The 14670-nt window shown below is 37.7% G+C and overlaps 1 protein-coding gene across 7 annotated transcripts in view; it reads left to right on the forward strand.

Moving 5' to 3' along the window:
- The window catches only part of TENT2 (terminal nucleotidyltransferase 2), an 82991-nt gene that overhangs the window by 16145 nt on the left and 52176 nt on the right, over positions 1–14670 (forward strand). For 6 of the 7 annotated variants that reach the window (XR_011966531.1, XM_072606431.1, XM_072606433.1 and 3 more), the window contains 4 exons: positions 6240–6354; positions 6453–6544; positions 8010–8076; positions 13050–13119. Coding sequence is in view for 6 of the 7 variants with exons in the window: in XM_072606431.1 (XP_072462532.1) it covers positions 6240–6354; positions 6453–6544; positions 8010–8076; positions 13050–13119 (344 nt within the window). In the remaining variant the exon portion in view is untranslated. The remainder of the gene's footprint in view (positions 1–6239; positions 6355–6452; positions 6545–8009; positions 8077–13049; positions 13120–14670) is intronic. The other variant, XM_072606436.1, reaches the window with a different exon arrangement.

Below are 14670 nucleotides of genomic sequence, written 5' to 3' on the forward strand. Positions count from 1 at the left end.
GTTGCCAAGTTTTGCCATGACGGCCCCTAACAACGTAATCTGTTGCTTCGTTCACGGGTTCTCCATCCCAGTTCAGGCTCCCACCACCCCTCACTCTTACTTGGACTAATGCAGTGGCTTCCTTGCAGACTCATCCCTCTCCAATCTGTCTTCCACATAGCTGCTAAAATGCTAAAGCGCAGATCTGATCATATAACTCTTTACTAATTAAATCTAGTGATTCTCTGTTGATTCCAGCATTTATCATCCTTTAGTTTCCACTTTTGTGCAGTTTTAATAAAGTAATTATTGATGAAGTAGTGCATAGTTCTAATTTATAAATAAATGTGAGCCTCTGATTGGGAAATCAGACAATAGGGCTCTTCCTGGTCTGAGCTTACATTTCTAAGATTAAAGCAATTCCGTTTAATTCAAGAAGCATTAAGTGCACACCATGTTTAAGCCACTGTATTGTGGGCTGGGAGAACAAGCACCAAAACAGAGCCGCCTGTCCTCAAGGACGCGCTTGGCAAGAGAGACGAAACATATACACAAATAGTTAACATAAAGAACTGAGGAGGGAGGGGACGCTCAGGGGTGAATCAGCAAAAGTTTCAGGGAGGAGGTGGAAATGGAATTGAACCATCTGAGAGAGTCCGTTCCAGGAATAGATAGATAGCTTGTGCAGTTACACAGGTTGGAGCATTGAATTCAGTGAACAGTTCGATCCTCATCCTTCTTCCTTTTTCTGTAATGTTTGGCACCGCTGATCACCAGATAGTCTGACCACTTAGATAGTCTCCCCCTCTAGGTTTTTGTTATACTGCTCTCCTGGTCTTTTTCCTGTCTATTCAGCCTTTTCTTTTCAGTCTCCTTTGCTGGTTCTTGTCCCCTCAGTCTCTGCCCTGGGCCCTCTTCTTTTCTTCCTTTAATAACAATGAGAACTCCAACATCATTGATAATACTTGCCATTTGTATAGTGCCTGTTGTTAGCCTTGCCCTGTGCTAAACACTTATAAATTATCTCATTTATTTTATATTATTTTATCATCTCATTTGTGAGGTAGACGCCCTAGACTATTTCATTGGGTGGTCTTATGAACATCCATGGGTTCCATTTTCATCTCTTTGTAGATCTCCAGCCTTCTAACCTCTAGTCTTAACTCACCATTTGCCTCCAGGGCACCTCTAATTGAATGTCCTGCGGCATCAAAAATTCAATATATCCAAAACAAAACTCATTATCCTTCCTCCAAATCTCCTTCTCTTTTGAGCTCCCTATTACTGTGAAAGGTACCACCACTGTTGTCACCCAGCCCTGTGGTGTTGTCTTTGATTCCTCGTTCTACTTTACCCCACGTACCCAATCTGTTGTGGAGTCTTGACGTTTCTACAGCATCTCATATGTCACAGATGCCTCTTGCCTGGTCTTTTGCTTTAGCTTTTTAACTGGTTTTCTTTTTCCACATCTCTCTCTACTCTAATCCATCTACTGCCTAGAGGTAGTTTTTCTAAAGTGGCAGGCCTGATTCTTATTTAAGCTCTTGTGGTTCCTTAGTGCCTCCAGGATCAAAAATAAACTCCTCTATTTGTCATTTACAGCTCTTTATCTTTCCAGTCTTCTTATACTTTGCTTCCATTCCTTCACTTTATTGTGCAGTTTCTTGAAGAGTACATCTCATCTCCTCTTTATGTGGGCTATCCCCCATTTCTGGAATGCTTTGCCTTCTCATCTCCACCTCTTAGTTTGCCTTGCTTCCTTTAAGAATCAGATCCTATCTTAACCTTCTACAGGAGGCCATTCATCCTAAACTTCCCCTACAGCCTCAGCTGCTAGGGCCTTCTCCTTCAATATTATGCCTCCTGTCTATTCTGTATGTTAACTTGTGTGTATCTGGTTATTTAGATACTATCTCCTTTTCCCTTTCTTTACACCCACAAGGCTTAGTATGACGTGTGGCATGAAGTAATTGCTTAAGAAATGCTTGTTTGGACCAACAGTTTGGAACTGAACAGTGTGCTTTAATTTGTTTGGAACATAGGGGTGTAGTGATGGGAAATAATGTTAATTAAGGTGGCTATATAAATTATTTTTTAAAATTTATTTATTTAACTTTTAACATTCATTTTCACAAAATTTTGGGTTCCAAATTTTCTCCCCATTTCTCCCCTCCCCCCACCCCAAAACACTGAGCATTCTGTTTGCCCCTATCACCAGTCTGCCCTCTCTTTTATCATCCTTCCCTTCCCTTGTCCCCATCTTCTCTTTTGTCCTGTAGGGCCAGATAACTTTCTACACCCGTTTACTTGTATTTCTTATTTCCTAGTAGCAAGAACAATATTCGACAGTTATTCCTAAAACTTTGAGTTCCAACTTCCTTCATCCCTTCCTCCCCACCCATTCCCTTTGGGGAGGCAAGCAATTCCATATAGGCCATATCTGTGTAATTTTGCAGATGACTTCCATGATAGTCGTGTTGTGTAAGACTAACTATATTTCCCTCCATCCTATACTGCCCCCCCATTGCTTCTGTTCTCTCTTTTGATCCTGTCCCTCCCCAAGAGTGTTGACTTCTAATTGCTCCCTCCTCCCATTGCCCTCCCTTCCATCATCCCCCCCCCCTTATTCCCTTCTCCCCCACTTTCCTGTATTGTAAGACAGGTTTTCATAGCAAAATGAGTGTGCATTTTATTCCTTCCTTTAGTGGAATGTGATGAGAGTAAACTTCATGTTTTTCTCTCACCTCTCCTCTTTTTTCCTCTACTGAAGAGTCTTTTGCTTGCCTCTTTTATGAGAGGTAATTTGCCACATTCCATTTCTCCCTTTCTCCTCCCAATATATTTCTCTCTCACTGCTTAATTTCATTTTTTTAAGATACAGTCCCATCCTATTCAATTCACTCTGTGCTGTGTGTGTGTGTGTGTGTGTGTGTGTGTGTGTGTGTGTGTGTGTGTGTGTAATCCCACCAACTACCCAGATAATGAAAACTTTCAAGAGTTACAAGTATTGTCTTTCCATGTAGGAATGTAAACAGTTCAACTTTATTAAGTTCCTTATGACTTCTCTTTGCTGTTTACCTTTTCATGCTTCTCTTCATTCTTGTGTTTGAAAGTCAAATTTTCTTTTCAGCTCTGGTCTTTTCATCAAGAATGCTTGAAAGTCCTCTATTTCATTGAAAGACCAATTTTTCCCCTGAAGTATTATACTCACTTTTGCTGGGTAGGTGATTCTTGGTTTTAGTCCTAGTTCCTTTGACTTCTGGAATATCCTATTCCATGCCCTTCAATCCCTTCATGTAGAAGCTGCTAGATCTTGTGTTATCCTGATTGTATTTCCACAATACTTGAATTGTTTCTTTCTAGCTGCTTGCAATATTTTCTCCTTGACCAGGGAACTCTGGAATTTGGCCACAGTGTTCCTAGGAGTTTCTCTTTTTGGATCTCTTTCAGGCAGTGATTGGTGGATTCCTTGAATACTTATTTTGCCCTATGGTTCTATGAAAGATGATGTCTAGGCTCTTTTTCTGATCATGGCTTTCAGGTAGTCCCATAATTTTTAAATTGTCTCTCCTGGATCTGTTTTCCAGGTCAGTTGTTTTTCCAATGAGATATTTCACATTATCTTCCATTTTTTCATTCTTTTGGTTTTGTTTTGTGATTTCTTGGTTTCTCATAAAGTCATTAGCCTCCATCTGTTCCATTCTCATTTTGAAAGAACTATGGTCTTCAGTGAGCTTTTGAACCTCCTTTTCCATTTGGCTAATTCTACTTTTGAAAGCATTCTTCTCCTCATTGGCTTTTTGACCCTCTTTTGCCAGTTGAGTTAGGCTAGTTTTCAAGGTGTTATTTTCTTCAGCATTTTTTTGGGTCTCCTTTAGCAAGGTGTTAACTTGGTTTTCTTGCATGTCTCTCATTTCTCTTCCCAGTTTTTCCTCCACCTCTCTAACTTTTTTTTCAAAATCTTTTTGAGCTCTTCTGTGGCCTGAGCCCATTAAATATTTATTTTGCCTGTTTGGGATACAGAAGCCTTGATTTCTGTGTCTTTCCCTGATGTTAAGCATTGTTCTTCCTCTTCAGAAAGGATGGGAGGAGATACCTGTTCACCAAGAAAGTAACCTATGGTCTTATTTTTTTTCCCTTTTCTGGGCATTTTCCCAGCCAGTGGCTTTACTTCTGAGTGTCCTCTCCACACCCACCTCGCCTCCAGATCAGCCCAGCCAGCACTCGAGGTCTGAGATTCAAATGTTGCTTCCCAGCCTCAGGGCTTTGGGCAGGGGCAGGGCTGCCACACAGGGCTCAGTTACCTCAGGGGATTTATGCGGAGACCTTCAACAATGGATCCAGGCTTCTGCCTGCTTTGGGAGCCCCTGTCCACTGCTGCCTCTGCTGCTGCCTCCCGAGGGGGCCTGTGTCATGGGGACACCCACCTACCCTCTCAGCAAGCCAAAAAGACTCTCTCTCTGACCTTTGAGCCTGTGGGTGGAGGGACCTGCGGGGCCGCTGGAGATTCTGTCCCTGAAGCCTGCTCGGATCTGCTCCTCTCGGTGCCTCATGGCCAAGGCAGGGCTGAGCTCTGCTCCGGGTCCAGGGCTCGACGGACCTTTTGGGTCAGTTTTTCAGGTCTCTCTGGAACAGAAATCTCTGCTCTGTTGTTCTGTGGCTTCTGCTGCTCCAGAATTTGTTGGGAGTTCTTCTTTGCAGTATTTTATGGGCTGTGGGTTCGGAGCTAGCATATGTGTATCTTTCTACTCTGCCATCTTAGCTCCTCCCCCCTATAAATTATTTTTGAAAAATGATTACAGTCAAGACATTTTTCCTCATGCATATCTCAAATGACTGAAGCTGCTGTTACAGTCACTTCTTTATCTGCAGAGATGAGGAACAAGTAATTGACATCTTATGTTATCTGCTATATTTTAAGCCTTTGTTAAATCACTTCAGCCTTATTTTTCCTTTCCCAAATTGTAATATTTCCTTTAGTCTTTTGTATTGGGTTATTTTTTCTTCTTTAACTACCATTTTAACTCTCAGCGCTCTAACCTTTCTCCAAATAATCCATATTTTATTGTGCCAGAATTCTAGTGTGTTCCTTATTAATGCTAAATGTTCTCTACAGATTTTAACTGTTACGAGAATAGTTTATGTTGTGTTTTCAAACTGTCTCCACTAACTTTTCCCTACTTTTTTGAAGAAGTGTTTATCAGAGATCCTGCTTCTAGATTTAATATAGTAATGTCAGGATTGAACAGGTAAAGTTGGAATAAGAAGAGGTATTAGTGTTAGTGTCTTGAAGTGGATGGCCTGGCACCCTTAATATCAAACCTGGAGATCAGGGTGTGCTGGGTTTTTTATATATGTATGTATGTGTGTATGTATGTATGTATGTGTACGTGTATGTGTGTGTGGGTGTGTGGGTGTGTGGGTGTATATATATATATATATATATATATATATACATATATATATATATATATATATATATATATATATGTAAACTCAGTATGTATTCAGAATTAGAATTTCTTTTCAATCTTTGGAAGCAGGCTGTGAATCCTCACTTGGCTGTTGTTACTGATGTGTATTTATGTATGCGTAACTGTGTCCATAGATTCATAAGATGCTAGAATCGGAGGACACCTTAATCTTAATGCTGATTTCTGCAGTTCTTAATAGTGTCCCTCACCAATACTTGGTAGTTTTCTGCATTTTGTATTTAATTTTTTGTGTGAATATTTCCCTCCAGGAGAATGTAAGCTCTTCATAGACAGGGACAGTCTACCTTTTATATTTGTATTCCCAGCACCTAGCATAGTACTTGTAGCTGCTTAGTAAATATGTTTTCCATTGAATTGAGTTATGAACTTTTGAATGTTGACTATATACCGAAAAAGGGGCCATGTGAAATTGTCACATGCCTTACTAGCAAAATGTATGTTAACACTTGCAGTCTTGTCTAAATTTTTTCCCTTTCCCCTTCTCCCATTTAAGGATATATTATATATAGTCTATAAAGGGGCCCTTTCTATCCACGAAACTTACAAAAGTTAATAGAGATACAGCTTTTGGGGGTGGGGCTGAGAACGTGAAATAGACTTTTTAAGAGTACTAAGATGATATTAGGCAGCTGGAACATATTTTATAGACAGATTTGTTAAATAATAATTGAATATGATAGATTTGTTAAAATTTTGAACAGGAGTTTTTATATTTCTGAAAATACAGAATTTATAAAGTATTTTTTTTTGGGGGGGGGTGTAAAGTTGAGTCAGCAGGTATTGAACGTATTTCAAGTGTGTCAGCAGCGAACATGTGATTTGAAGAAGAAAGAACTCTGTCGATCTCAATTGCAGAGAGAAATTCAACTGATATTTCCACGTATGTTTTCTTTTATGTATCCTAGTGAAGTTTATATTTCAAATTTTAATATCAATAACTAAATTGTATTTTATAATTCCATGGCTTTGTTTTTTTAGAGAGCAGACTCTTCTTGGTTGGATCTTCACTGAATGGATTTGGTACAAGGAGCAGTGATGGTGATTTGTGCCTGGTTGTTAAGGAGGAGCCAGTAAGTAACTAAACGTTTTTTAAAATTTCCGTTGCCAAGGTCAACTACAAAAGCGTAAATATTAGCTAACGTATACTATAATGTTCTCTTGTTAGTAGCTAATGTTTTCTTGCTTGCATATAACTTAAGAGAAGCTGACAGATGCTTTCTCTCTTAAGGCATATTTAGGAGGAAATTACAGAAATTATCCAGAAGTTACAGTACTCCTGATATTATAGAAGATTTTAGGGTCAGAAAATGATAGTTATATCTCTGCCTTTTTTTGAAACAACTTCTGTTTTGGAAGGTCACTGAGCCAGGGTTATCGTGTACAGGGAAGAAAGGAACATCAGAGAAAAAGTGGGCTGTGTCACCTCCAAATTTAGATTTCTAGTAATGGCATATTACAAATATTTATTTTCTTTGGTATGTAAAAAGTTTCCCATTATTTGGGGTAATAAAAAAAACAAATAAGAATTTTCACTAGTAATTTCCATGATTTCCCCTGACAGTGATGGGTACTAGTAACTGCAAGTCAGAAAAGTGACTTGTTCCAGAAAATAATTGGTATATCTTTGGCATTTGGAATAGTATAAAAAGTGAAAAAATAAGTCTGAAATGTTAAAAGAAATCGCAAAAGGCTCAGTTAAAAATGCATTACAATTGAAATGGAAGTTTCTCTAGACCCATAATAAAAAAACTAACATATTTTTTCACTCTAAGTTTTGCCACAAGCTGTTCTCTTTATTCTCCCTGTGTATCAGACTAGGTTGTCAGGCAACCTTTTAAGTAGAATATTCCATTAACAAGCACTCTTGTCAATCTATAGTAGATGATAATTGATGTTCATAATTATAATGCAGAGGTACCATAAGATTCTGAGATTCTTTTTCTCGCTCAGCAAATAAGGATTTTGTTAACTTCAACAAGACAATCTTATTTTATTGTATATAATTCCCTGAAAATTGGTAAGCCCAACAAAAAGAGCACTATGACTCTTTTGACCAAAATTATGAATTTTAATGTATTCTCCAGCTGCAATTGATTGCAGTCTCTTTAAGGCATTTAAGAAAAACTGTAATCACTCTGCTCTTTAAGCTTTAACTTGTTATTTATTAGTGTTTTTCATTGAATTTTATGGTTGCTAATATGTGAACAACTCACAGAATCTAGACTAGTATCCTATTTTGTAGGAAATATGGTTGCTTTTCAAATTTTATTAGGTCATAGGAACTATGTGATTGCTTTTCAGTGTGCGCCTTCAAATTCAAATTTAGATTTAAAATTAAAGATGTGATCTAGAAATTTTTAAGGGTTATAAGATTTATGTGTGTGTATTTCAAACTTGATAAAAAATAAAAACTTGAGAAAAAATAAAATTTCTCTTAGAATCTTTCTTTAAAAATTATGCTCCCTTTAAAGAATAAATATGGAAAATGAAATGGGTGTGAAAAATACATTTGTAACTTTTTAATATTTGTTTCAGGTAAATCAGAAGACCGAAGCAAGATACATACTCAGCTTAGTCCAAAAACATTTCTGTACTAGACTTTGTAAGTCTCAGATGCTTTGAGTTCGTATATTGCCCCATATCTCCATGATGTTGTAAATAATATGTATTCCAGTTAAGGGAACATAACGATTTATGACGTCACCTTTTTTCTGAAGTTAACGCTATTGTTCACTTGTTTTCAGTCATGTTTAATTCTTTATGATCCCATTTGGGTGTTCTTGGCAAAGAGAGCGTAGACGTCTGCTGTTTCCTTCTCCATTTCATTTTATAGACTGGGAAACTGAGGCAGACAGGCTGAAGTGACTTGCTCAAGGTCACACAGGCAGTAAGTATCCGAGGCCAGATTTGAACTCAGGAAAAAGTCTTGCTGACTTCTGGCATGCTATACCTTGCACCGCTTGGCTGCCCCTCACTGTAGCCAACATTTACATGGCATCTTTAAAGTTTTGTAAAACAGTTTATATACACTGCGTGTGTCTCCTTTTGCTGTACTGTCTAATAGAGGAGATAAGATATGCATAAAGAGCTACAAAAAAGGTGACAAAACACCTCTCACGGTACACAGAGTACAATCACATAACTAATTCTGCCTGTGGTAATTTAGAAAAGCCTAAAAACGTGTCCTGCATTCTTTGATCTTATCATCTTCTATGGGTTTATTTGCCTCTGTGCAGATTTCTCCTCGATTTGTCAGCCCAGCCCATTTCCCTTCTGAATTCCAGTTCCATGTCACCAACTGTCCATTGAATCCTTTGAACTAGATGTCTGGTAGCTGTTTTTGACTCAGCATAACTGAAACGGAATTTACCTTTGCCCCCAAACTCACTTGCTTTCCAGCTTTCCTGTTTGTTTTCATGGCACCACCGTCCACCCTCAACTCTTCATTCTCCCTCAGCCCATGGGTTCAGTTAATTGCCATAGCTTTTTGATCCTACTCCATAGTAGCTCTTTTGTCACTTTCCCAGTCTCACACAGCCATCACACTAGTTCTTATCTAGCCTCCTAATTGGTCATCTTGCTTCCTTTAAGACCTTCCATTCTCCACACAGTGATTTTCCTAAAACATGAAACTGAGGTGTCAGTTCCCCTCCTCAAACTCTAGTAGCTTTATCTTCCTTTTAGGATAAAATACAAACTTTTTTTTAGTGTTTCAAAACCTGGCCTTGACTGTTTTTCCAGCCTTATTACAAAGTACTTACTGTTGTCCACTCCTTAGTCTAGAGAGATTGGCTTTTTTGCTATTTTTTGAGCTCCACCTTCTGTCACTATACCCTGACTTTTCCCCATGCCTGGAATGTACTCTTTTTTTCACCTCTTCCTCTTGGAATACTTAGTCCCTCAAGACTTATTTCTAGTGCAACCATCTTGAAGTGTTTTCTGATCTCATGAGCTGCCATTCCTCTTGAAAATTATCTTGTAATAGGTATGCTTTCCTTGGTAGAATGTACTTTCCTTGAGGTCAGGGTCTATTTCTGTTTTGGAGCCTTGCACAGTTCCTGGCACATAGTTGACTTCTAAATCAATGCTTGTTGATTGATTAAGTAGCATTTGATCTGTATTTAAAATTTAAATTAAAAACCACTATTGAAAAATGAACTGTGAAAAAACAGACAGTAGTTTTCTGACCCTTGCAGTAGAAGGAGGGCTAGATTTAGAGTCAGTATTGGGGTTCATATCCCAGTTCAGCCACTTACTCACCTGAGTGACAAGGGCAGCTAGGTGGTACAGTATGAGTACTGTGCCTGAAATGAAGAAGACTCATCTTCCTAAGTTCAAATGTGGCCTCAGACACTTACTAGCTTCATGACCCTGGGTGAGTCATTTAACCCTGTTTGCCTCATTTCCTCATCTGTAAAATGGACTGGAGAAGGAAAGGGCAACCACTCCAGTATCTTTGCCAAGAACACCTCAGATGATGTCACAAAGAATCAAAACATGACTGAAACAACTGAAAAACAACAACAAATTGGTGTGACTTTGGACAGATCATTTCATCTTTTTGGGTCTTATTTTCCTTGAATGAAGGGGTAAAATGAAGGGGTAGATAAATGAGTATTTATTAAGCACCTGGTCACTGTGATAAGAACTTCAAAGGTCTTTTTCAGCTCTAAATCTTTGATCTCATTAAGTAACTTTCCCTCATTAACAGAATATAAGTACTTTGCAAGTAGGGATTGTTTCATTTTTCATATTTCATCTCCAATAACTAGCACAGTGTCTCACATATGGTACGTGTTTTAATCAGTGCTTTTTAATGGCTCTTATCTCAAACTTATAGTCAAATGGGGGAAATACAAGTACACTATTAACAATGAGGCAAGGACAAGGAAAATCAGCACAAAAGAAAGGTAGAGGCAAAGTGTCAGAAATTTTTAGGATGGAGTGGTACTTTCCGCTTGTGGTTGGGAATGGGAGTTTTCATGGATGAAGTAATGTGACATTTGGATCTTAGAAGGGTAGGACGGACTGCAGCATGTGGAGATGATATTGTGAGAAAGAGGAAGCCGTTGTAGGTTTAGGAGATGACATGACCAAAGGGATAGAGACAGGAGAGGGCAGGAGAAGCATAGTCGTCAAGTTTGGTTGGAACATGAACCTATGTGAAGAGGAGTAATATGAGATGATGCTAAGTCAGAACCAAGGGCAGTGAACAGCAGGCAGTGGAATAAAGGAAAACCTTGGAGTTATTGGACTGTTCATTGTGTAATGGGTGTTGTGCTGGAAGTTAATTCTGAAATCTCAGAACTTTTCCAACAACGTTTCTTAACTGGCCACCAGTCTACTGTTTCATAGATCCTAGGAATTTCTCTATCAACCATAGAGCCTCTACTCTTTAAATTCTTCTGGTTCTCCTCCTACCTTCTGTGCTCCTTGTTTATCAGTCAACAAAAATTTAATGAAAGTCTTTTATGTTTCAAGCACTGTGCTCAGTGGTAGGATACAGATGTAAAATCATCAGTCCCTCCCCTTAAGCTTATATTCTGCTAAGGTATATAAGATGGTCACAGGTGACTAAATACTGGCGACACACACACACATATACATGACAGTTTGACAGTCTGGGGAGGTCACTTAAACGGGGGAATTAGGAAAGGCTTGAGAAGATAGAGGGGAGGCAGAATGTGAGGACTTTCTCTAGTACCTCTGGATCCCCTGACTCTATTTCTGGCTCCTGTTTAATTGTCTTCTTTCTCCTTTTGCCTGAGCGTTTGTATCGCATAAAATTAGCCGGTAACATTTCATCAGTAAGTGCCAAAATTTAATGGGGGGGTGTATTGAATATGATAATTAAGTTTGAGGCTAAAAGTTTTGTATGAAGAAATTAGGTTATTGTTGTCTCATGGAACCCGAAGGTTTTAGAGTCAGAAAATACTACATAGACATCACACACACACACACACACACACACACACACTTATATACGTGCAACAGCAGCATGGCCCCGGAGCTTCACGGGGCCTCAGGTGACATCTAGCCTAACTCTGTTTTTTATGGATTTGGTTCAGCCTCCTTATTTGACAGACAAACAGATTGAGGCCCCATCAATTTTGAAGGTGAAAAATGCTGTGCCATGAATTTACTTAATGTATGTGAAGGAACTTAGAAGATAAGACTGAGTGTAGGAAATTTGCCTTTTCTCCCCACTTAATTTTCCTTGTACTAGACTTATTATGTACATAGTATATATCTCCCTAGTAGAGTGTAAGCTTGAGGGCAGGGGTTATGTTCATAGTTTCTTATTGTTGTTGGCTAGCGAATGCCTTGCACATAGTAGGCATTTAATAAATAGTTATTGAATTGAATTAGTCATTTGAATTTTTGATTAAATTCTTTTTGGAACCTGTCATTGTTTCCTATTTGTTTTCATGTAACTAAATAAAGGATAACAAAGTGTCAGTTTGTGTTGCCTGTTTTGTAGAATCAGGTATTTTTTATTTAAAAAGCTTTTTTGGGGGTGGTGATTTCTTTTCAGAATAAACATGGATTTAATGTTAACTTTTTTGGAATCGAGTGACACTATTTGAGCCAAGTTCTTCCTGTTTTTAAGCTGAATTCTTATTTAGATATTTTGAAAATGGCATTAATCACAGTGAAACTTACTCATTTAAGTCATGTGAATTTTTATTTCAAAAATTACTTTTGAAATACAGATTCAGGGTAGATCAGTGTTGGCTAGATGATTTGGTGTGACTTACTGTTCTTTAATAAATGGGGGGTACTACTGTTAAGTCAACTAACATTCATCATTAAGTGTTTATTATGCGCCAGGCACTGTGCTAAGCTCTGAGTGGATAAATGCAAGGAAAAAGAAAAGATAGTCTTTGTCTTCAAGGAAGCTTACATTCTCTTGGGGGAAAACAGTGCATAAAAGGCAGCCGAAGAGCAGGGGCCAGGCATAGATTAAAGGCTGGATGGTGGTATATTTCAGAAACAAGGACCCTAGAATCAGTAGTTATCTTCCCTTTCTTGTCATCTGACCTGAGGCAAGTTATTTCCCTTCTCTGACTTTTACTTTGATCTGTAGCTAGGATGAAATTGGCCTGATGTTGTGGATATCTGTGGGTATTATGTAGCCTTGGCAGCCAGGTGCATGAATGTTTACTACTTCTATTTGAGAGTGAAATTAATAAAACTTAGGGAGTGTGGTAGAGGGAAGTTATAGGGATTAAAAAACATTTCTCAATCAAATACACTTGAGTAACTTTTTCCTTAATTGTATTATGGTGACCATTGAACACAGAATCAGAATTCTTAGAGGAAAGACAGGTACCTATAACTGATATAAGGGAAAAGGAAAGTACAAGAAAACAGTGCTAGGAGACTTCAGACAAAGGAGAGGTCACTGTCATCTGGGGTTGTGGTTTGGTCCTTTTATCTCTCAGGATTGTCAGTCACTTAAAAAAAGTAAGATTTCAGCAGAGTAGAGACTTGAATTGTATGTGAGGAAGCTGAAGCACTAAGAAGTATGTCACCGTTTAAAATATATTCACTGTATTTTTCTTCCTTCTTCAGCAGGCTACATTGAGAGACCTCAGCTGATTCCAGCAAAAGTGCCAATTGTGAAATTCAGGGATAAAGTCAGGCAAGTAGTTTAGTGTACATTGCCTTTTCGCTTGCTTTGAATCATTTATAGATAACTTGCTTAACTGTAATATTTATTTACTGTTGGGTGGATAGCTTTGTCTTAACAGTTTTCAGAGTTTCCTTTTCATTCAATTATCTGTATTCTTTTTTGTGGAATATCTGAACAGAGTATTTTTGCTTCTGGGATGTTGTTTGGTTGTTCCCATCTGTGTTTTGTGAATCACCTATTGAAAAAATGTCCACGCAGACTAAATTTATATCACAACTTGTTAAATGATCTAGAACCTTTGAAACATCCAGTATCCCATTGCATGGCTTTATTAAGAACAGAATTTTCAAGAGAAGAATTTGAGCATCCCTTCCTGAGTTTTAAATAAGTTGTAAAAGCAGGTTGAAATTCCAGAATGATATCTGGAGTCAGGTTATGTGATGTCATCACTAGAGATCTTTATATCCTAGATTTATTTAGCCTTGTCTAATAGTAAGTAGTCTCTTTAGGTGGTGAGCTAGACCAGCCTTAAGGAGATAAAGTCACAGGTGTGAATTTGCTCCTGTACCATATACCCAAGCCCTAGTTCTGGCTTTGTTTATGGACCATGATCATAATAGAACATAAGTAATACTGAAAAAAGAGGATCATTTCAAATTTATTATCAGTAATGAAAATAGAAGTCCAAAGGCATTACCTTAATTTTTGAACACAAAGGGAAGTTCATTAATTGGTAGTGGAGAGGTCTTTGGAGAGATTTGTTGTGAGTATTTCACTGTTTATATGTACTGACTGATATGAATTATGACTTAATTAAAAAAAAATTTCTTTCATGATGCCCACACATAATTTACACTGAAGTAAAAAAGAAAGCAAAAGTAAATGAATAATTTTATCTATAGTATTTAGGTGGGGACCTAGAATTAAATTTTATGTTTTAAAGTATGCATAACTTGTATTTTTAGGAGTGGTGTTTTGTTTTTTGCTGCCATGGAATTGATTTAGTTTAGGCATTTTTTGTACGTGTGTGTGTGTGTGTGTGTGTGTGTGTGTGTGTGTGTGTGTACTTTGTGTCTCTTTGCAAAATATGAGATGAAGTTGGTGGAAAGTGCAAATAACTAAATAAAGACTGCATAAGGCATGCTTATATAATATAAAAACATTTAAATACAGTAAGAAGCTATCTTGGAATAAAACTGACTTTTATATCAAAATAGAACTTTTATTTGCTCTGCTCTGCTTTAACTTTTGTTTCTTTCCCACTCCCTATATATTACATATATTATAGTTTGTGGATACTGCAGGATTTAGTCATTTAATCTTGGATCATGATAAAGAATACATTTAATGAATTAATAAAATCATTTCATCATTTTCTTAAGTAGCTGTGCGTAAATGGCACAGAAGTGTTCAAAATATGATAGTTGATTTTCAGTTTCTGTTTTGAGTTTGACACTACTGTTTTAATAGACCAGATTCTGTCATTGGAAGAGCTTATCCTTGGATCAGATTTAAAGCATTAGCATTTTGTGCCTTAATTTTTAGGGTATTAGTATACTG

This window comes from Notamacropus eugenii, chromosome 4, assembly GCF_028372415.1.
Source record: "Notamacropus eugenii isolate mMacEug1 chromosome 4, mMacEug1.pri_v2, whole genome shotgun sequence".
Taxonomy (NCBI): Eukaryota; Metazoa; Chordata; class Mammalia; order Diprotodontia; family Macropodidae; genus Notamacropus; species Notamacropus eugenii.